Source organism: Felis catus, chromosome X (genome assembly GCF_018350175.1).
Source record: "Felis catus isolate Fca126 chromosome X, F.catus_Fca126_mat1.0, whole genome shotgun sequence".
NCBI lineage: Eukaryota > Metazoa > Chordata > Mammalia > Carnivora > Felidae > Felis > Felis catus.
In genome coordinates, this window is record NC_058386.1 from 42,597,255 (window position 1) to 42,620,468 (window position 23,214).

General features: G+C 51.3%; 3 protein-coding genes across 5 annotated transcripts; 1 reads left to right on the forward strand and 2 right to left on the reverse strand.

Moving 5' to 3' along the window:
• Positions 1-4,799: 4,799 nt before the first annotated feature.
• On the reverse strand, positions 4,800-8,973 carry TIMM17B (translocase of inner mitochondrial membrane 17B). The gene is made up of 6 exons (XM_004000490.4): positions 8,821-8,973; positions 7,859-7,958; positions 6,392-6,455; positions 5,469-5,597; positions 5,272-5,382; positions 4,800-5,175 (listed from the first exon to the last, which is right to left on the reverse strand). Exons 1-6 carry the CDS (start codon positions 8,844-8,846, stop codon positions 5,087-5,089), a joined length of 519 nt encoding a protein of 172 aa, XP_004000539.1. The 5' UTR covers positions 8,847-8,973; the 3' UTR covers positions 4,800-5,086.
• Positions 8,974-9,032: 59 nt separating this feature from the next.
• Positions 9,033-13,052, forward strand: PQBP1 (polyglutamine binding protein 1). Of its 2 annotated transcripts, none has more exons than XM_004000491.6 (7): positions 9,033-9,179; positions 9,609-9,693; positions 11,426-11,537; positions 11,786-11,898; positions 12,076-12,360; positions 12,590-12,653; positions 12,836-13,052. In XM_004000491.6, the coding sequence occupies exons 2-7, from the start codon at positions 9,627-9,629 to the stop codon at positions 12,990-12,992; spliced, it is 798 nt and encodes a 265-aa protein (XP_004000540.3). In that variant the 5' UTR covers positions 9,033-9,179; positions 9,609-9,626; the 3' UTR covers positions 12,993-13,052. The 2 variants fall into 2 exon arrangements, with proteins under 2 accessions (XP_004000540.3, XP_006943777.3); XM_006943715.5 differs by lacking the exon at positions 9,033-9,179 and adding an exon at positions 9,249-9,405.
• Positions 13,053-13,109: 57 nt separating this feature from the next.
• On the reverse strand, positions 13,110-23,202 carry SLC35A2 (solute carrier family 35 member A2). 2 transcript variants are annotated; one of them, XM_006943716.3, is made up of 5 exons: positions 21,589-23,202; positions 19,860-20,042; positions 16,342-16,493; positions 14,738-14,890; positions 13,110-13,413 (listed from the first exon to the last, which is right to left on the reverse strand). In XM_006943716.3, exons 1-5 carry the CDS (start codon positions 21,677-21,679, stop codon positions 13,318-13,320), a joined length of 675 nt encoding a protein of 224 aa, XP_006943778.1. In that variant the 5' UTR covers positions 21,680-23,202; the 3' UTR covers positions 13,110-13,317. The 2 variants fall into 2 exon arrangements, with proteins under 2 accessions (XP_006943778.1, XP_004000543.1); XM_004000494.5 differs by having other exon boundaries at positions 14,738-15,480.
• Between the last annotated feature and the right edge of the window lie 12 nt (positions 23,203-23,214).

The following is a 23,214-nucleotide window of genomic DNA, read 5'->3' on the forward strand; positions in this document are numbered from 1 at the left end:
TATTATATAATTAGGGATCCATGAACTGCATGTATTGTTTGCATGTGTTTAAAACAAATATCACACTCTACATAGCAGTCTTTGACTTTCCTTCTTCTGTCTCATACTGTAAGCTTGAGAATGATCCATGTTGATACACATGTCTCTAGTTCGAATTTAACTCTTTAGTGAGATATACATACATAAAAGTCAATGTTAGAAGAGTCCAATCTGATGAATATTTTTTTTTATTTTTGAGAGAGAGAGAGCACGCATGCAAGAGAGAGCAGGGTAGGGGCTCCTGGGTGGCTCAGTCAGTTGAGTGTCCGACTTTGGCTCAGGTCATGATCTCATGGTTTGTGGGTTCAAGCCCTGCGTTGGGCTCTGTGCTGACAGCTCAGAGCCTGGAACCTGCTTTGCATTTTGTGTCTCCCTCTCTCTCTCTCTGTTCCTCCTCTGCTCACACTCTCTCACTCAAAAATAAATAAACATTAAAAAATTGAAAAAAAAAGAGAGAGAGGAAGAGAGAGAATCCCAAGCAGTCTCTTCAGTCAGCGCAGAGCCCGACTCAGGGCTTGAGCACACAAAACCGTGAGATCATGACATGAGCCAAGATCACGAGTCAGAGGCTTAACTGACTGAGCCACCCAGGTGCCCCATGAATGTTCTTAAACTGAATGCACATGATCATCTAAGATGACTGTGTGAATGCCCAAGATTGCCGCCAACTTCATCTCCACGGAGTCACTGAGATTACTGAGATTATTACTTTAACAAAGGGAGTTCAGAAATTGTTACGATGGCCTGTGAAAACCTTCAAATGACACCTGTCATGACTGATAATTACGTGTTGGAAATTAGGGTGCAAAACACATGTCGGAAACTCTAAGTGCTATAAATAAGGATATAAATAAATGCCAGCTTTGCCACTTTCAAGTCAGTGTGACCATGGGTGAGTTGCTTTACCTCTTCGTCCGTTCGGTTTCTCCCTATGTATAATGAGGGTAACAAAAGGAAGGTTTCTCTGTCCCCTCAGAAGGGATTGTTGGCCCATCCTTCCTCTTCCACATGTTCGCAGGTAATTTGATGACACTGCAGATTCTCTAGAGGTGGCTCCCATTGTCCGCTGCAGAGGTTGGCCCCAAATGGGCTCCTTGACACCATCTGAGCTTTGCTCTCTAAAGGTGTATCCGCAGGGGAAGCTGCCCTCCCACCCACTTCGATGACGTGGGGTGCTGGGGGCTGGGGCTGGTAGAGCTGCCCTGCCCAGTCAGGCCCTGTTCTCTGATTGCCACTAAGAAAACAAAGCAGGGGCACCTGGATGGCACAGTCGATTAAGTGTCTGACTTTGGCTCAGGTCATGATCTCGAGGTTCATGAGTTCAAGCCCCGCGATCGGGCTCTATGCTGGTGGTACAGAGCCTGCTTCGGAGTCTCTCTCTCCCCCTCTGCCCCTTCCTCACTTGTACTCTCTCTCTCTCTCAAAATAAATAAGTAAACATAAAAAAAAAGAAAACAAAGGAAATAAGAACACTCAGACCAGCACACCCAGACGCAGGATAAGGTGTATGTGTCCAACTCTCGTCTCTCTTGCTTTCTCTCTTTCTCTGCTTTTTCTCTCACTGCTTTGTTTTGTTCTCTCTCTGCCCATTTTCAACCCCTGCCCCCTGCACTGACTCTCCTAATCTTTATGTCTATCTCCCCACTTATACTCTTTTCCCATCGTTTTCACTTGTCATACTGTTTTTTCTTTCTTGATATCTCTCTCTGTATCTCTGTCTCTCTTTTGATGTCTCTGTAAATTCTGCCTTCTCTTTGTCTCACTACCTTTCTGTGTCTGTCCTTTTCTATTTTCTTTGGGTCTAATTTCCCCATGTCTGTCTCCCCATCCTCTCAGGGTCTCTGCCTTAGACAGTGATTCTTTACGCCACTGTCATGTCTGGACCCCCTCGTACTTCCCTGATTCTGTCCATCTTTCTAACCCTTCTTGTCCACCAAATATTTCCCCCCACCGCCTGCCCCATGCACATCAGTGGGTGGCAAAACCAGGGGCCACAGGGAGTGTGGGAGCCACCAGCCAGGGATGGTGGCAGAGAAATGGGGGAGGAGGGCTGAGAGGCAGCTGAAAGCATATGGAGGGTGACTTGGGGCTAAGGGGGTGGGCGTGGGGGGATCAGGATAAGAAGATAGGAAGGAAGAACTTGAGGCATGAAATCCTCGTTGGAAGCAGATGGGATTAGAGATGAGAGTGAGAGACAGCCAGAGGGAGGAAGGGGTACCTTTCTGCTTCTCTGAGGCCCCTCAGCCAGAGGGTTATGGGAGGGGGACCTGATAGCCCTTCAGCGCAGCTCACAACTACAACGGCTGCCTCACCTTTCCTGCGGTTCCCTCCATCTAGTGCTGACGGTCTTCCCACATCCCTACCTGCATTTCTGACCCTCACATAGCATCTTACAGTTTGTCTCTGCCTTTTCTCCTCTCTTTTCCCATATCTTCTGTATGTCCCTCTCTGCCTCCCATCTTTTTCTACCTCTCCATTGGTGTCTCTGTCTCCCTACGTGTATGTCTCTAGGCTTCTATTTCTCTCTGTTCATCTCTCCATCTGTTTGTCTGCCTCTCACCTTCTCCACCTATTGCCTTTTCTTGGTCTCTGTAGTCCCTCCCGATGGAAACCGCCCAGGATCTGAACCCGTATTCCCTTCTCTGGGAAAGAGAAGCTGTCTGTGGGCCCAGACCCGACCTGGCCGTTGCCCCGTGGCCAGTTCCAGCTCCGGAGACCTGGGTGACTCTGGGGGCCCCGGGACCAGCTAGGAGTCCAGGGGCTCCGTGGACGCCAGGCCCCCATAAAGGCCTGATACCGCCCAGAGCCACTCTCACCCAAAGCCCTGAGCCTCGGTTGCTAAGCCCAGTCCTCTGCTACGAAAGACAGCACTGGCCTGGCCCCCGCAGCCAGCGGCCCGAGGAGCCAGAGCAGAAAGGCCTGAAGGTCGCCACAAACTGTGCTGAGGTCCCACAAATCTGGCTGCCTTCCAGGTCCAGAGACAGTGAACAGAGTCCCGGGGTTGGGAGAGGAGGGCAGAGCGCCTGGGAGTTTGGAAGAACCTGAAGGGGAGGGATCTTAAGGAGGAGGGGTGGGGCCTCAAGGTGAGAAGAGGTTCGGTCTAGAGGCTGAAGAACCTGCAGGTGTAAGGTGCCTATAGCAGCGGAACCCACTTGGAGGGAACCAAGGAGATACAGTAGGGACGGGGCCTCAGAGGAGCCAGAGCTGATACATAAGGCAGGTAGGTCCTGCACGAGCCTTAGAGGACAGGGATGAAAGATAAGGAGCCAGGGCCTGGAGGGACAGGTCTGTGGATACCACGGCCACATGAGTGGGGTGGACAGGAAAGGCTGGGAGGTGTTAGTGGGGCAGTATTTGATAGGGGCTGGATGGGGTCTGGTAATACGAGGCAGGGGGGTGGCACCTGGTGGTGAAGGAAGAAGGGTCTCGCGTGGAAGTGGCAAGACCAAAGAGGCCCAGAAAGGACCACAGCCTGGGATACCCTGGGCCTGATTGGCACCTGGGCCGTAAAGGTTGTGTGTGCCACTGCTGCTGATATGCCTGCTTGTGGAGCTTTGAGTTTGAGGCCAGGGCCCTGCGAGGGCTGTGTGCATAGTGCTGGTGGTCCACCCTCACCTTGCTTCCCGGGAGGTCTTCAGCCTGGTGGCTGCAAAATGTCTGCCACTGAGGCACTCAAGCAGGCAGTGTTGCAGTTCTGCTACCATTGAGGCCTTGAAGCCACTGGGAGGTCAGGGACTCTGTACTTTCGCCCCAAGGAAGCAATTTTGGATAAGAACATAACCTCTTTTTAATGGCTTGCACAGAAAAGACCGTTCTTAGGTCTCCCATGAGGCCATTGGTACCCCAGTGGTGACGATATTTGTCTCGTATGTAGGGGTCTGCATGGAAGAAACAGTGTTTGGGGCTAAAGTCCATCCAGAAAAATCTCTTTCCCATAACCACCCCCCACCCCAATATGAAAACTTTCTGGTTATTTTATGGTTGCCCTTAAAAAAATTACAGGGGCACTGGGTGGCTCAGTCGGATAAGTTTCCGACTTTGGCCCAGGACATGATCTCACAGTTTGTGAGCTGGAGCCCCACATCAGGCTCTGTGCTGACAGCTCAGAGCCTGGAGCCTGCTTCAGATTCTGTGTCTCCTCTTCTCTCTGTTCCTCCCCCACTCACGCTCTGTCTCTCTCTCTCAAAAATAAACATTAAAAAAATTACAACATAGACCATCATGGAGCACAAGTATCTCTGTGATACAGAAGAGACTGACACAGGGCATCTTCCTCAAGAAAGCTGGGTCTCTCGGACACCTACTTCCATCCCAGGTTCACAGGCCACACAGAGGGAGACTACCTTCATAAATGGGTTGATTGGTATCCAGAAAGCCAGTATTGTGAGGCCAGATTTTCCAGCCTTGGCAATGGGGGCATGGGAAGGAGGGGCCAGGGTATTGGTGTGCATGTGAGGGTAAGGGGTACAAGATGCAGTACTATACCCCACCCCCCAGCAATCCTTCTGTTCACTCACTTCTTTCCCAAGCCTATTGCCCTGTTTGCTTATGATTCATCACCAGGCCCCCACATACCCTTATTCATGTACCTATTCATATCTTGATTCATTCCCCCTCCTGCTCATTCATCCCACAAATATTTAGTAGAGCGCCACTCTCTGTGGGATTCCAAATCCTACAGCTTCTGAGTCCCTGAAGAGGGCTCTGTCCCTTGTCCTTAAGGAGGGGCTCCCATGGGTGACCCAAGGAATACATACACAGGCATTTCAAAACTGGCTTTAAATACTCATCAGGGCGCCACGAAAAGGGGATGGGGTGAGAACTTGTTACATGTGAGTATGGGGTTGGGGTGCCCTGAGAGAGAAGGGGACCCATCCGTCAGGGCAGCTGGGGTGCCCCACCCCCACCCTGGGACAAGGAAGCAGAGTAGAAGCCCTCTCTGGAGGGTCCCAGGGCCAACTGGGAGCCAGCCCTCCCTTCGAGGTAGATCATCTGGGAGGGAACGGAGGAGGGGCTCCCATGGTGGTGATGAGAGGCAGTCACTTCTTCAGTGGTACTGCTGATAGCTGGGATAGCCTGGGGCTGGGGTACCCTCCTTAGGGGGCAGCTGGCTGGGGTCCTCCAGGAACGGGGGTGCTGGAGAGGATAGAATCAGGTAAGAGTGAGAAGCAGTGCACAGGCAGAGCAGAGCATTCTGCCCCTCTCCCTGATCAGCATGCGCCAGGTACTCACCATTGCGGAACTGCTGGGCAGTGTAGCGAGTGAGGAGGATGCCAACACCCTCTATGAGGGCCAGCAGGATGCCCCCCATCATTGCTGAGCCCACCATGGCCAATGGGCCACCTGGGAGAGTGAAGAGGCAGGGAGAAAAAGGTGAGGGCAGGCGGAACAGGGCGGAAGGGGCTGGGGCCGGGGGCCGGGGCACTCACTGCGGGCAGCCAGCACAGCCCCAGTCAGTGCTCCACTGGTGATGGAGTTCCAGGGATCTTCCTTGCCCCGCAGCCGCACCAGGCCACAGTCGATGGTGGAGAACAGGCCCCCCCACACGGCAAAGCTACCTGCAGGGAGACCAAGGCCTGATTAATGTTCCTGAGGAATCCCAAGAATCCACAGCACAGGGTCTGGGGACCTCCAAGGCCTGAATGCTCTGGCAATGAAAGGGGAGAAACCCCAAACACAAAGGCAGATGAGTAAACTCCTACAGGATATTCCCCCTCTGCCATCATGACTGCTCCTTCTTCAAGTGACCCCTAATCGTCAGCAACATTCCCTTTACATTTGTAGGGGTCTAAAGTGTTTGGAAGCAAATTTTTCTTCTCTATGACTTTTAAGAGAATCACTTTGATCTTCCTAACCATCACACAGAGTTGGGAATTCTGATCTTGGTTTAAGGGAGAAGAAAACAGGTTAGGAAAGCCAGTTAATATGATAGTTAAAGGCCTTACTATGTGCCAGGACCTGTTCTAGGCACAGCACGTTATTTGACTTCTGAAGTCTTAAATTCGTTCATATTATTCAAGTGCTTAGCAGAGCAACCGGCACTCAGCAAGTACTACGTAAACTACAGAAATTATGAAACAACTTAGGTGGTTATTGCTATCATCATCCCCATGTTACAGATGAGGTTTGGAGAGGTTAAGCCATGAGCCCAAAGTCATACATCAGGGAAAATCCAGGGACTGGATTTAAACTCCAGAATTCACATTCTCACCCCCTCCAAAACATCACTGACCCAGAAATCCCCAGGTAGAGTTGGGGCTGGAATCTGTACTCCAAATTTGCAGTCTAGACCCAAAGGAGCAACCACCCCCAACTTGGCATCACATCTCTTATGTCTCTCCAAGCCTCTCACCTCCAATCTGGGGGGCTCGGATCCTCACAGCGTTGACACTACCTCTCAATCGGTGCCGTATTCCCTGGGAAAAGTGAGGAGTTGGGGAGTCAGAATAGGGATGAGGTCCCTGGCACACAGGGTTTCTAGCTTTTAAGAGAGGGAGAGTGATGGATTAGGGGTATCAGGAGTAGAGATGTGGAGAAGTGGCCAAGAACTAGGAGGCTGGGGAGCACTCTAATATGGGTGTCCTCAGACCAGCGCTGGGAAGTTCTCATTTGTTCAATGATTACTAGCACCTGTGTGCCAGGCACCATGCTGTATGCAGGGATAGTGAATGAGACAGACCTTAGCCCCTGCCCCCTCAGAACTCACGTTATAGTGGGAGACAGATCCCTAGCAGAGGTACAGATAAACAAGATGCTTTAGACAGCAATACATACTCTAGAGGAAAGAGGATCAAGAAATATGATAGGGGTGCCTGGGTGGCTCAGTTGGTTGAGCACCCGACTTCAGTTCAGGTCATGATTTCATGGTTTGTGCGTTCGAGCCCCGCGTCAGGCTCTGTGCTGACAGCTCAGAGCCTGGAGCCTGCTTCGGACTCTGACTCCCTCTTTCTCTGCCCCTCCCCAGCTTGCACTCTGTCTCTCTCTCTCAAAAATAAATAAAACATTAAAATTTTTTTTAAAAAAGGAGATACGATGACAACTGAGGGGTTAGGAAAGGACTCCAAAGGAGGGGGCATTTGTGCTGAGGTTTTGAGGATGAGAACAGGAAACTTGGGCAAGGATCCAGGAAAGAGTCTCAGGAGTTGAGGGGAGGGATAGGACTAGATATGTAAATTGCAGGGACCTAGGCAAATGGATGGCCTTTAAAGCCATGAAATTTGAGATCTTGGGAGAGGGTGGTCAGAGAACAAGAGAGAACTGATTAGGTTAAATTAAAAGCATTTTCAGGGTGCCTGGCTGGCTTGGTCAGTAGAGCACGCAGTGCTCGATCTGAGGGTGGGTCATGAGTTCGAGCCCTATGCTGGGCATTAAGCCTACTTAAAATAATTGAATGAATGAATGAATGAATGAATGAATGAATGAATAAAAGCATTTTCTTAACTTTAAGGCTGTCCTTCTCCTGCCAGTTAAACTCCTGTCACTTCCCCGTACAGGTTTCTGACCCAGAATCAGCCTCTGGGTAAAATCTTTCTGGCTTTGCACAGTTAGGATTTGGTAATGATCGTTTTGACAGTGCAGCATTTCTACAGAGGAGCTCCAGTTGGGTTGGGGGGAGAAGGGGTGGTGTTGAGGGATATGGGGCCCTGTCTGCAGTTCTCCCCAGATCACATATCCTGGAGCCAGGCAGGGCACACAGTAGGTGAGCAGGCACCATAACGAGTAAGTGCATACGACTGGCAGCTCCAAGCAGTTTTCAGAGCAATATCGCGTGTGGGCAGGGAAGGACCCCCTGCACCACCCACGGAAGGCCACAACTCACGACAGGGGCGTTGCGGAAGCCCTTGATGGCCTGGAAAACTCCGCCGCCGATGACGCCCATAGTGAAGGCTCCACCGCAATCGTCCACAATTCGCCATGGGCTGCAAGCCAGAAGGGGAAGATGGGGTTAAGTGAGCCCCTCGACCCCCACCAGGTCACATGGACTCTTTCCAACTGGGAGAAACCAAGTCACCCGAATGAGAAGCAGCACTTCAGATAATGAGATTATTTTCCCCCCTCATTTATGCAAGAAATGGTGCAAAAGGGGAAAAGTATTAGTCTTTGCCCTGTCCGCACCTCCCCCTATAGCCAACTAAGGAATCTGCCAACTGCTTTACTACCATCAAAAGATTAAGTGAACTCATACAAGCAGAGTGGGCGCGTGTAAATCAGCGTTACGTGTTAATTTGCTAATGTTATTAAAGCGGGAAATGGTCTCACCCCCGTCTCCGACAATGAGCACGTCCAACCAAACCCCGCCCCCTTCCCTCCTTTTATTAACCGGCTGCAGCTGGTAAAAACCAAGAGCGGACCGTGGGGAGGATCCAGCTTGTCCACAATAGGCTCACCCAGGCCCCGCCCCCAACAACTCAAGAGACGGGGGAAAAGCCACGCGTGGCAACCCTGGGGATTTCCGCTCGACACCGCGCCACCCCTCGGCCGGAATGGACTCGGCCCGCGTGTCTCTTTTAGTTAACAAAGAGGGACTGGGGAGATACGGAGTCGAAGGAAACGTGGAGTGGTTGGTCCTGCACGGCATCTTCTCCAGGCACATGCCTGTGGCTCCTCTTAACGGAGCCCGCGTGGGAGGAATGAAACTGGGGGAGTGGAAGGATACCACAAATGTCTCAGTCTCCCGAGTCTGGGATGTGGCGCGGTGGGGCCAGCACCTCTCCCGCCCGCCTCCCCCAGCTGGCCGTGGCGCCGCGGCAACAGTCCCGAGGCCTGTGCCCATCGCCGTACCAAGGCTCCCGAGCGTACTCCTCCATGGCGCCGGCGTCCGGCCGCGCAGTCTGGCTAACACCTGGCCCGGCCACGCCCCCACTGTAAACGCACACAGGCGCCCGAGCTTGCCACCTATTCCAAGACAGCGATTGGGTCGCTTTGCCGCTCGTCACAACAGGGTCGCACTGTCATTGGCCACCCAGGTTTGCGTCATCTGCACTGCAGCCCGAGCGTCGTCCAGTTACTTCAAGGCTTGGGGAGAGACGAGCTCGTTCTGTGCTTTGGGAGAAGGCAGTCGTATGGCCCTGGCGGTCTTAGTGGCGACAAGAGAGAGGCGGCCAGTCTGACAGCCTTCCGCTACTCGCGTGACTGTATTGGTAATGTCGGGGTGGGCGTATTTTTTGGAGCTGGAGGAAATGCTGCGCTTTGCTCCCCCATCCCCAGCGCTTTGGTTCCTCCTACCCAGCAGTCTTTGGGGGAAGTTGGGTGAGCCCATTTCTAGGGCGCGGGTGAACCGAGCTTGGCCCCTTCGGCGGTGGGCGGAGCCTGGGCCCGGGAGAGCTATACTGGGTCCTGGAACACCCAGCCTGGAGGGAAGGGTTGGTGAGTTTTGGTGGCATTGCCACCTATCTTCCATCTTTTAGCACGTAGATTCCGTCCACCCAGCTATTGGTGCAGGTGGGCGTGAGCACATGCCGGGAGGAGGCGCTTGGTTTTAGGATTTGGATTTGAATCCTCATTTGAGCTGTTTTTTGGGTTTTTTTTTTTGTTTTTTTTTTTTTTGCCTGCATGTCCGTCCATCCTAGGTCCGTCTGCTATCCGCTATGCCGCTGCCTGTTGCACTGCAGACCCGACTGGCCAAGAGAGGCATCCTTAAACATCTGGAGCCTGGTGAGCGAACTAAGAGCAGATGGGCCTACCATGTGCCAGGCTTGACAGGCACTTTGTTGTTGATACTTCCACTTGATACCTAGCATGGGCCTACCGCGAACCAATCAGTAGGGTGGCAGGCATTTCACTGATAACAATATGGGTTCCTGGTGTCCATTCCTATTTCATCCTTAATACTGGCACCTAATGGCACGTGCAGTCCATCAAAAAATCCGTGGAAGTGATTACAAAGTATGTAACGCTAAGGGCAGCTGACAAGGGTAATAAGATAATAAGATACTGATACTTTGTTCTTTATCTTACTGGTCGATACCATTATCTCAGACCTATTGTGGCGCTAGTAGTGATCTATACCTTATTGGTGACCATATCAGTAGCTGACCTGTATTTGGGGCCTAAGTGTTTGGTATACACATTATGGTTAACAGTATAAAATAATGATAGGAACTATCATTTACACGCTTACTCTGCTGCTGCTAATGTTTACACCTCATTGTCAATAATAGTAAAAGCTGACATTTGTTTTGGGCTGCAGTGTGCTAGGCACTGGAAAGTACATCTTATTTTCATCTTACTGATAAATGACATCTGTCACCAGCGAATGTGTGCCAGGCATAGATCTTGTGGTTAACAATACTGATAATGATCATTGATCATCTATTTTAAGCCTATTGAGTACCAAGTCTTGTGCTGATGGTATATATATCTTACTAATAATACTGATGCTTACAGCTGACATCTTTGGGCCTATTGTGTGACAGGCAGTATGCTGTTGCTGACATATACGTTTCATTGTTAGTTATATCCACAGCTGAAATGTGTGGTAGGCCTACTGAGGGTCACATACTGAGCTGACAACCTACACCTTTTTTTATTTTACTGATAGTGACAACTGTTGCAGGCCTACTGTGTGTCAGGCCTAGGAACTGAATGGATTCAGAGCAGTGTTTGGACAGATCCCTTGCTATCCAGACCTGCTACTCAATATACAGAGTCCGAGGGGCGCCTGGGTGGCTTTGTCAGTTGGGTGTCTGACTTCAGCTCAGGTCATGATCTCATGGCCTGTGAGTTCGAGCCCCACGTCAGGCTCTGTGCTGACACCTCAGAACCTGGAGCCTGCTTCAGATTCTGTGTCTCCCTCTCTCTCTGCCCTTCCCCTGCTCATGCGCGCTCTCACTCTTTCTCTCTCTCTCTCTCAAGAATAAACACTAAAAACATTTTTAAAAAAGGATTAAAAAAATACACACACACACACACACACACACACACACACACACACACACACACAGGGTCCGAAACTCTGTATTTGCCAAGCTTGGGAGCTGAATAGATTTGGACTATTTTCAGTTAAACCCCTTACTTTGCAAGCTCATTTTACCCAAATAGATTTGGATAGCATGGTGTCACGTGCTTCCTGAACTCAGGAACTGGAGGATACATTTGTTTTGATGAATCCCTATCTAAACTCTGAAACCAGATAGGTTTGGGTGACAGTATCAAATTTCAAATCTTATCTGAAGCCAGAAACAAAGGATTTAGGTAAACTTTTTTGCAAATCTTCAGATTTGGAATGTGAGTAACATCTGCCACAGCAGGTGAGATGCGGAACACGCACGTGTGTGTGCACACACACACATGGTCCATGTGAATCTGAGTGTCTCACCAGGCTCTGACTGTAGGATGAGAATCCCTCTGGCCCTTACTGCTTTTCTCAACCTCGCTGTCCTGCCAGAACCAGAGGAAGAGATCATTGCTGAGGACTACGATGATGATCCTGTGGATTATGAGGCCACCCGCTTGGAGGGTCTGCCACCAAGCTGGTACAAGGTGTTTGACCCTTCCTGGTGAGCCTGGGGGACTCGGGGGGGGGGGTGCTGACTTCTGACTTCACCCTTCCTGTGCTGTCCCTGGCCTTGGGGTAAATGGGGAACACAGGGAAGAGGTTTGGGGGTCCTCCCTCCGAGGTCCTGACATGGGGCAGGTCTAGGCAGAGATCGGGGAAGACAAGAGTTGAGGCTACAAGGAGAGGACATCTGTGCTCACTCTTTCCCTCCCCTCCTTCTCTCCTTCCTTCCCTCCCACTGCCCTGTAGTGGGCTCCCTTACTACTGGAACGTGGACACAGACCTTGTGTCCTGGCTCTCCCCACATGACCCCAACTCGGTCGTTACCAAATCTGCCAAGAAGCTCAGGAGCACTAACGCAGGTGAGTTGATAGATCCAAGGGTGCCTCACATGCTTCTGCAGCTCTCACAGAGGGGTCAGGTAAATGATTGTGGATCAAGGGGCAGGTGAGGCAGGCAGGCCCAACCCCCGGCAGGGGAGGTTGTTGAAGGCAAAGGCTGCTGGGTCCCGAGTCATTTCAAGGATTTTGTGTCCCCAGACACTGAGGAGAAGTTGGATCGGGGCCACGAAAAACCAGAGCGGGGCCACGAAAAACCAGAGCGGGGCCACGAAAAACCAGAGCGGGGCCACGAAAAACCAGAGCGGGGCCACGAGAAGTCTGACAGAGATCGAGAGCGTGGTTATGACAAGGTGGAAAGAGAGAGAGAACGCGACAGGGATCGGGATCGTGACCGCGGGTATGACAAAGTAGACCGGGAAGAGAGCAAAGAACGGCGCCATCATCGCCGAGAGGAGCTGGCTCCCTACCCCAAGAGCAAGAAAGGTAAGCAGAGCAGCAGGACCAGGAGTCGGGGAAGGCAAGTGAGGCACCACAGGTGAGCCGCGTAAAGGAAGTCCTCACTTTGCTCATGCGACTGCCTGAACCTGGGTCCTGCGCCAAGGTGCTGCCATGGCAGCCATATGCTCCATTCCTTCCTGGGATGAGGGAGCTTGGTGATCAGGCGCTCCTTCTGCCTCCACTGAAGATCTCACTCTTTCACCTATTTCCACAGTGGCGAGCCGGAAGGATGAAGAGTTAGACCCCATGGACCCCAGCTCATACTCGGATGCACCTCGGTAAGTGACAACGCCTCATGAGCCTTCCTTCTCTTTCCTCGTGACTTACTTGTGTCGATGACCATTCCTTTTCTCCTGTCTCCTTTCCCCATTTTTTCAGTTGTTGGGAGTTGGGGAGAGTGCCTACCACAACCCACATTCCCAACCGCTGACCCATATTCCCTAACCCTTGTCACCCCCAGGGGCACGTGGTCAACAGGACTCCCCAAGCGGAATGAGGCCAAGACGGGTGCAGACACGACAGCAGCTGGGCCCCTCTTCCAGCAGCGCCCCTACCCGTCACCAGGGGCTGTGCTCCGGGCCAATGCTGAGGCCTCCCGAACCAAGCAGCAGGACTGAGCCTCCCCGCCACCCTACCACCCCGGGGATTTTTAATAAAGGCTTTTCAATGGATTGTGACCATGAGACCTGAGTGCTTCCTTCCCATGCACTTTTGAGGCTTCCCAACCCAAACTGGCAAGATGCAAAACACATTTTATTTGTAAAAACTCACCTAAGAAAGTGCGGGAGTGGCAGGGATAGGGGGGTGGGGATGGGGCCGGAGGCAGGGGTGGGTTCCTTCCGTGCCCTCATTACCAGAGTTTGGCTGTGTTAGCCTTGCGTGGGGGTGGGGGGTGGGGCCATGGAGGGTTCAGTGTCTACCTCCCCCCACCGCTAATACTGATCAGAGTTTGGTCCTGGCCGGGCCAGGGCAAGAAGGGAGAACGAGGCCAGCGTCTTCAATCCCAGCAGCTACGAACCCTTCACCTTGGTGAGCAACCTGTGGTGGGAACGGGGAGGAAAGAAAAACACAGAGAGCTGGGGTGGGCTGGCAGGCCGGTGTCCTGAGCAAGCGAGGGTGACAGTTGTGAGGCTGGTAGTTCCTGGGGTTAGTAATAGAGCCCCCGCAGAGTCCCCTGGGTCAGAAAGCTACACGTGGACTAAATAAATACAACATCTTTATTTGGCATTGGGTATCCTGACATTTGTTCATTACAGTTCCTTAGAAAACAACCAAAAAATCAGAACAAATTAATCAAAAATAAAGATCCAATGACCCTATTTACACATAGCAAAGACAGCCCAGGCATCTCCCACGCGTGCATGTGCGCACGCAAATGCACGCACGCACGTGCACACACATCCTGGGAGACAGTTAAGGGGTTAATAAGCTTTGAGGAGTGCAGGGGCAGGTTCCACATTCCAGCCATTTTTAAGACACCCTTGGCCCTGTTACAAAGTAAGGGTGCCTCATACAGCCAGTGCGTATCAAGAGTGTGGTTGGCAGCTTAATTTTCCCTCTCAGAAAATAACCCTGCGTCCAGCAACTGACAGTGTCTTAGGTTCAGTGAGATTCAATCACCCCAGTGACCTCGCCTGCCTGCTTTTCCCACACCCTGGATCATTAATTACCCGATTACACCACAAATTCCCAAACCTGTAAAAAACCGATGGCCCCCTGCTGCACCCTCCCCTGGACCAGGCAAAAAATCTCAGCTCCTACCCCTTCCTCCCCGGGGTGCTCACAACAGGCCCATTTTTCAAGGGTTTCCTGTCAGGAAAGCTGCCCCAAGGCCACACACAAAAAAAGACTGAGCTGCTAACACCATCCATTGTGGTTGTGAGGGAGGCAAGAAGGCCTCAAGCCATGGGAAGCTGAGCCCCACAGATCAGCATCTGTCACTAAAGAGCTGTAGGATTTTTGTCCAATTTGTCCTTACAAAGGTGGAGGGATTGCTGGGAGGGACTCTCCCAGTCATGGAAGACAGGACGCCTCTGGCTAAGGGCAGGCAGACAAAAAAAGGCCTTGAATGACAATACTGCCAACCTGGTCCCCAAGGGGTTAACTTGGGGCAGAGGAGGCAGCTCTTAAGAACCCCCTCCAGGGGAGGGGGAGGTCAGTCTACAAGGAAGGGTTCATGTGATACCCTGCCCAGTTCCACGCCCCTCCAGAAGTCTCCATGACCCGGGAGAAAAGACTCGTCCAACCCCAGAGGAGCCAGGCCCAGTGGCGACTCAGGTCCTGCAGATGCCCAACACCCTCCACCCAGTCCCCCTCCCTGTCTCCCCCCACCACCACCAGCCCTCACTTCACCAGCACTGACTTTGGCAGAAAGGGCTCCGTGCTGAGGTCTCCACGATGGGAAGACAGCTTCGGTGGCGGCGGCTGCCCTGGAGGCTGCTGGTGAGTGCAGGGCCCGGAGGTGGAAGTGGAGGCAGAGGTGGAAGCTATGGCTTTGGCTGCACCTCGGGGAAGGCTGTAGAGGTAGACGGCACCGATGACCAGCCCAGCGCCAAGGGCAAACAACGGGTCCACATGGAAGCCAAAAAGGCGGATGGAGGCAACAGTGGACAGCACGATGGACAGGGAGGTGGCAAAGCCCTTGAGGATGTTGTCGGCATACTTGACGACAACAGCCACCAGCAGCCCGCCAAAGGCCTGGTTGAGCACCACGCCCCAGACAGCAGGTGTGTACCCGAAAAAGAAGCCACGGCGGGCCACGGCAGTGCCCTCAGCCCACCAGAGCCCCACCAGGCCCAGGGCTGTGCCGAAGAGGCCCAGCTGCAGGTTGCGCAGCCACACTGAGCCTGAGCTGCCCTTGAGGATCTTCTCGAAGTAGACACCTGCGAATCCCGAGGACAGACACGAGGCCACTACAGCTGCTAGGCCCGCCCCAGGGTTCTGATCCAGCGGCCGAGGGCCCCCACCACCGGCTTGCTGTGCCTGGACGATGGCGACGCCAGTGAAGAGGAGCAGCAGGGAGGCCCACTGTAGCCGGGAAAGGCTGCGGTTCAGCATGAGCACGGAGAACAGTGCTGTGGTCAGGATCTTCAGCTGGTACGTCACCTGCGAGCGGTATGTGGAAGGCACTAAGGGGTGTTCCCAACCCCCGACACGTGCACAATGGAGGGACGGGGTGGGCCAGACAACAATAAAAATATCCAGCCACTGGCCACTGACTGGCATGCAGCATGACATGCCTCCCAGAAAGTCCACAGCTGTGGAAGTCCCGGGCCACACCCAGGTCGACATCCCAACCCCATTTTCTGGCTGTGTGATGAGGAACAAAGCACTTGCCCTGTCTTGGCCCAGACATGATCTATAAAACACAGCTGTTGTATGTGAACCACTTCCCACGGTAGGTAAAGAATGGGCAACAGGCTCTTTGACGAGGGCGTTCGTGATAAATACGTGCTGAAACAAACAAATCCACCACAATGACATCAGCAAACGTTTTGTGTGCCAGTGTGGGTCTAAGTACTTTGCATGAATCCATTCACTTAATGCTCATGTATGAAGTGGGCACTATCGTAACGTCCAACAGAAAGAGGAGAAAACTAATTAAGGCACAGAGAGGTTAAGTGATTTGCCCAAGATCACACAGCTGGAAAGTAGCAGAGCTGGCATTTGAACCCAGGCAGCCTGGCCCCAGAATCCAGGCTCTTCAACCATTTTCCAAGGCCGAAAGCTCACCTATTGCCAACCAAGGGCACTTCCTGGGCATCATTTCTTTTAGCTGTCCCAGCCTCCTGGCGAGGCAGCATTCCCATTCTCAGTTCTCACAGATGAAGAAACCGAGGTTGAGGGAGAGCCAAGGCCATTTCAAAGGTGACACGGCTCCTGCTCTCTGCAGCCCTCCCTTGCCAGCAGCACACATCCCCCACCCTGGCCAGTTCCTCCGAGGCCATGCTGGGCATGGGAGCTCACCTGGAAAGTGGCAGCTGGCAGGTTGGAGATGGCAACATACTGGAGGTTATTCTGCAAGGTGTAGATGAGAGACGGCACTGCAAGCTTGAGTGTGTCCACATACTGCACCAGGACAGCCTCGTGGAGGAAGAGAGCCAGGTGCTTCACGTTACCTGGGTGGGGTGAAACACAGCCCCTTTTAGCACTGACTACACCAAAGAAGAAGATCCTCTGAGGGCCAGGACTGGGCCTGGGCCTGTGTCTCCCAGCCCCCTGCTCTGACTCCCTGAGGGCCATTATGAGGTCTGTGTTATCAGTTTCCTGACAGTACAACCATGTCCCTAGTGGGTGTCTCAGGTACCAGTTTGATGGACACAAAACAATCATCCTTAACACTGCGCCTGAGAATCAGAGACCGTATTCACTCAGCTTACAGCCTACCTCTGTGGCAGAGTCCCATTCAGGGCAATCTCAGTAAATGTCTGTACAAGGAAATAATGAGCATGAACTAGCTTGTGAAGCAGAAACCTTAGGAGTATGAAAGCAAGACTGTTTACCAGAGGGGAAGTTTTAGACTCGACTTTTACACTTATCCTAGCTCCTTACTGGCTGGCAAACTGCCTGAGGGCAGGGGCCACCTCCCAGTTAGACACTTCTCTCTGTCAGCCCCACACACAATCATGTGGTTGCCCTTGCCGCAGGGAAGAGTGGAAGCTTGACTATTAAGCAGAGAGTCTGTTTGGGATCTGCTCCCACCAATACATGAGAACACCTTCCTGTGTCATAAGGCCTTTGCAAAGCTCACCCCATTTTTTTTCAGTTCATCTTTAAAAAAATAAAAGATTTTAGGGGTGCCTGGGTGGCTCAGTTGGGTGCCTTCAGCCGAAGGGTCCAACTTCGGCTCAAGTCATGTTCTCATGGCTCGTGGGTTCGAGCCCTGCGTCGGGCTCTGTGCTGACAGCTCAGAGCCTGGAGCCTGCTTCCTGATTCTGTGTCTCCACCTCTCTCTGCCCCTCCCCCACTTGCAGTCTGTCTCTCTCTCAAAAATAAACATTAAAAATTTTTTTTTTAAATACCAGCCCTATGAGGGCAAGATGCAGACTGCATTGCTAATGCATCCACCTCCACAGCTGGAGCAGGGCCTGCTGCAGTGAGCACTTGAACTGTCTCAGAGTCAATCAAAAACAGAGCAGATGGCCTGGCAGGGCATTATGTTAAGGGAAAGAAGTTAGACCAAGAAAGAGAAATACTGTATGATTTCATTTATTCGTGGAATGTAAAAAAAAAAAAAAACAAACAAAAAAACAGACAACAAAAACAGCCTCAGGGAACTGGTGGTTGTCAGGGCAATGGCGGGGAGGATGGGCGGAATAGGTGAAGGGGATTAAGAGGTACAAACTCCCAGCTATAAAATAAATAAGTCACGGGATGAAAAGTACAGCATAAGGAATGTAGTCAATAATATTGTAACAACATTGTATGGTGACAGATGGTAACTACACTTACCACAGTGAACACCGTGTAATATACAGAATTGTTGAATCACTATGTTGTACACCTAAAACTAATAGAATATTACAGTTGCCCCTTGAGCAACCAACAAGAGGTTGGGGCACCAACCTCGCGCAGTCAAAAATCCATGTATAGAGGGGCCTGGATGGCTGTCTGTTGGGCATACAACTTCGGCTCAGGTCATGATCTCACAGTTCCTGGGTTCGAGCTCTGTGTCTGCCTCTGTGCTGACAGCTCAGAGCCTGGGGCCTGCTTCAGATTCTGTCTCCCTTTCTCTCTGCCCCTCCCACTTGTGCTCTCTCTCTCTCTCTCAAAAAAAAAACATTAAATGTTTTTTAAATCCACGTATAACTTTTGATTTCCCCCAAACTTAACTCCAATAGCCTACTGTTGACTGGAAGCCTTATCGATAACATAGTCAATTGATACGTAGTTTGTATGTTAATATGTATTATATGCTGTATTCTTACAATAAAGCTAGAAAAAAAAATAATAAGGAAAATGCATTTTCAATACTGTAGTGTATTTATAAGAAAAAAAAACTGGGGGCACCTAGGTGGTTCAGTCGGTTAAGCATCTGACTTCGGCTCAGGTCAAGTTCTCATGGTTCCTGAGTCCCGCCCGCATTTAGCTCTGTGCTGACAGCACGGAGCCTGCTTGGGATTCTCTCTCCCTCCTTCCGCCCCTCCCCAACTCGTGTGCTCTGTTTCTCTCTCTCAAAATAAATAAATAAACTTAATTTTAAAAATATACTGAGGGCAGAGCTAGATCATACATCCATATCCTTTACACACGCAAGGCCTTTATAGAGAAATGATTGGTAACGTTTTAAAGGAGGGCTTTAAATTAGTAGATAAATCCACCTTACAGGAAATACAGAGGATAAAAGAACATGTTAAATGATACACAGGGAGGCAGCCAGCAAAATCCAGGCCACCCAAAATCTACAAGACATACAACCTGCTCTCTTCAACAAATTAACTGCATATCAAAAAGAGCTGGAGGGGAGCCCTGAGGTTGACAGACCTAGAAGCCATCAACCAACTACAAGATACTGACCATATATAAACCTGACTGAGACAAATTCTTAAGACCTGTTAGGATATTTGAGAAACCATTATAAATGTGAACACTTGACTGGATATGTGATTGTTTTATTAACTTTAAAAATTATTAATTTTCTGGTGTATGATTTTTAGATATCACAGTAATTTTTTTTTTAATTTTTTTTTCAACGTTTATTTATTTTTGGGACAGAGAGAGACAGAGCATGAACAGGGGAGGGGCAGAGAGAGAGGGAGACACAGAATCAGAAACAGGCTCCAGGCTCTGAGCCATCAGCCCAGAGCCCGACGCGGGGCTCGAACTCCCGGACCGCGAGATCGTGACCTGGCTGAAGTCGGACGCTTAACCGACTGCGCCACCCAGGCGCCCCTCACAGTAATTTTTTTAATGTACAAAAATATTTATTCAGGACAGTAAGGGGGGATTTACTGCAAAATAATACTTCATGTGGGACATACTGTAGTATAATAAGGCAGGGGGTGGGTACGTGGGCAGACATGTAGACTGGCAGTGAGTGGATAATCACTGATGCTGTTTAATGGTAGAGTGGTCATGGGTTGATAATTGATGAATCTGGGTGATGGGTACATGGACATTTTATTACTACCTCGGATTTTGTGTATGTTTAACATTATCCATAATGTAAAGTTAAAGGGAAATAACTGAATCACTATGTAATGGTCACCTGATACCTTATGGGCACAGATGGTCTCACTCCTACAGTCCACACAGGCCAGCTCCCAGGGGATTAGGGATATAAAAGTGTGGGTGCAGCTACTCATACCTGGAGGGACAAGGCAGCTTAGCTACACATATATATTCTCCAGGCAATTTCACGGACACAGTGATACTCCTCCAGCAAACCCGAAACTCCCCCAGCAAACCCTCCATGTGGGGATGGGTACACACCCACACAGTCCCACCCGCCAACTCCAGTGCAGCACCCCCTTTCTGGTTCATACCCCTCTTTTGTGCGAAGAGCAGCAGCAGGCAGGTGAGACCTTTGAGCACTTCGGCCATGACCACAGCAGTGGTGGCAAAGAAGCGGTCCCCAGGCAGTGTGCGGGCATAACGGATGCTGAGGATGAGGGAGGCATTCTGGACCACCAGCACAGCTAGGGATATGTATTTGAGGCGCCGGTGAGCTGTGGGGAATGGAATGAGCAAGGGGGAAGAAGGGATCAGAAGCTGCTGGGGCACAGCCACACCACCACCTTCCCCCTCACTCCTTTCTCAACCAGGATCTTCCTAGCCACTTGCCACTTCCTCCCTCTGCCTTCTTCTCCTAACCCAATGAGAGTATGACTCCCATATACTTCTACTGCCTCAACAGGCAGGAAGGGCCACAAAGGGAGAAATGGGCCTCACCCTGTCCAGCCCATACTTGGAATCCTTGGTGACATATCAGGAAATGGCTGGGGCAGGTTCTGGACACACTCTGGCCCCCTCTCCCCCTCTTCTGTGTGAGAAGCAACTCACGCCCAGACAGAATACCAATTACATTCTCAACATTTGAGTGCTGACTGTCTGCCTATCACTGGGCTAAAGGATTTTATATGCATTACCTCAACAGACCTCTATATTGCTCTGATCTCTGAATGAGCTACAAGGATTCCATTCTATGGATGAGCAAACCAAAGACTTATATGAAATGATGCTTCTATTTAATGAGAGGCTGTCCTATGTAAAGAATGATACCTCAATACAGGGATCACTGTATAAGGCATGTCCACCCCCTAGTAACAGTCTTTCTCCCATCTAAAATATCATTTCATCCCCTTCAACTATGAATGGTCTCTCCAACTCCTACCTTATATGACCACCAGAGTCCACCTGACCCAGAATGGTTTCATAAACATAAGAAATAATTCCTCCACAGTCCCTAGGATTGAACCCCATATAATAAATGGTTATTGCACCGAGAATGGTCTGGTTCCCTCTAGACATAAGGAAATATTTTTCTATACTCCACATGGTCCAGTCATCCTCCAACCACCGCACCACCCCTACCTCCAGCCAAGGAATCATTCCTGTTCTACTCACACTCATAACGAACTCTCCCCGCTATAAAGAAGGGCCCTGCACCCTTAGAAAGTCTTTTCTCTGCCATATAAGGAAGGACCCTCCCACTCCAACCTGCAATAAACTCTACCTCCACTAGGAAGGGCCCCCCCGCAATGGTCCTCTCCCCTTATGACAGACATACCAATCCTCAAAATGGGCCCTCTTAAGTTGTGTAAGGAAGGACCCGCCCCACCCTAACTCACAATAGCCCCTATCCCTTTGTAAGGAAGAAATCACCACTCTCAGAATAGCTTTTCTCTTCTATAAGGAAGAACTTCCCCACCCTCAGAATGCTCTCTCCCTTCTATAAGGACGGACCCCCCCCACACACACACTCAGAATGGTCTTAATGATCTTAGCCTCCACCAAAGGGAATAACCCCCCAGACTCAGAATGACTTCTGCTCTCCATATGCGGAAGGAACCCTCCATCACCTTCAGAATGGTCTCTTCTCCGCCTTCCAACACACTCACGACAGTCCGTTCCGTCCTCCATCCCCCACCCCCCCAACACACATAGGTCGGTCCATATGGGATGCTCCCTCTAGCTTCAGTGAGGAACCTTCCTGACCCCCCAGCGATCTCGACTCTCGCCCCGCCGCCCCTGCTCGGTCACAACCTATCTCACCCGCACTCGCTGTCCCAGGCTCCAACGCCCCCGCGGAGACCGCCCCAGGTCCTGCCGCCGCGGTGGAACCGCCAGACCCAACCGCTGCCATGTTGGCATCTGCCTGGTCCGTCCCCTCGGCAACAGCAGGCCACTTCCGTGTCCCTCACTTCCGCTTCCGGGCCTCTTGGGTGGAGCTGGGACAAGCGAGGGGCTGGCCGGAGCCGGGGCTTTCCTCGTCCGCTCCCGAACAGTGAATCTAAGACCGCGGCCTTGGGATTTCCAGATTTAGTCGGGAACAGGCGGCTGGCTCAGTCTCTTGATGGCTCTACAGAGCCTCATCGGCTTATTCCCGTTACCAGACCCGCCCTCATCTTCATTGATCCTGCTTTCCAGATCACCCGCCCATCCTATGTCCTCGTCTCATTGGTTCAGCTGACCCTCTTCTATCTCGGCTCTTTATTGGCACCTTCTACAAGAGGATACCGCCCTTTTCGCATCAAAACTCCTGGGTCCTTTCTGGTTGGACTGAAGTTCCCCTTTCCCCCACCTCCAGCGAGGTCCCGCCTCCTGGAGAGCCCGCGGGCATCTGGGAGGAAAATGAGACTGAGGGGGCGGGGCGGGTGTGCGTCAAGTTTCATCAAGCAGATGAAAGCAGAGCGGTAGAGGCCACACAAGTGACAGGGCATAGGAGAATTGAGACTGGAGGATAAATGAGCCCCTATTGAGGGTGCGAAGGAGACCCGTAAGCCAGCAGGTGAGGCGGTGTTCAGGTTAGCTTTTGAAAGAGGGGGAGGGGGCGCACCTGGGTGGCTCAGTCAGTTAAACCAAGCGTCCCACTTCGGCTCAGGTCATGATCTATCTCATGGCTCCTGAGTTCGGGCCCCGCGTCAGCTGGGGAGCCTAGAGCCTGCTTCAGATTCTGTGTCTCCCTCTCTCTCTCAAAAAAGAAAAAAAAAAAAAAAAAAGAGGGGCAAGAGAGGGTTCAGCTGAGGTCAGGACAAGTGAAACCAAGACAGAACAGGGCAGGTATGTCAAAAAGTGAGGACTGAGGGGCGCCTGGGTGCCTCAGTTAAGCGTTGGGCTTTGGCTCAGGTCACGATCTCCAGGTTCGTGAATTTGTGCCCCACAACTGGCTCTGTGTTGACAGCCTGGAGCCTGCTTCAGATTCTGTGTCTCCCTCTCTCTGAACTCTACCCGTTTGCACACTTTGTCTCTCTCAAAAATAAACAATTTTAAAAAAATTAAAAAAATAGAAGTGAGGAATGAGAGAGGAGAGGGATGAACAAGTTAAGACTGCAAGGGAGACATGAGAATGTAGGGGCAAAACATGTGACTTACACCCTGAATGTTACAAGGAAACAAGGAAAGGCTGGGAAGGTTTTTGTCTGTGCCCAACCCTGGCCCCTCCCTCATCAGTGCCCTGAAAGGCATTTTCTCTTGTGGGAGGATTTTATCTCCTCCCCTGGGGGTGAGGAAAGCAGTTTTCTCTGCCTGAGCAAGCCCATTTTTGATTCGGGAAGTGTCCCAAACATCTTCAGCGTCTATGGTATCTCTAATGGAGCCCTTCTGCACATCCTGGGAGCTATATAAGAGCTGAAGAGGGGGAAATCAAGTTTTTCTTTGTGGTCCTGCTTAAATGAACCC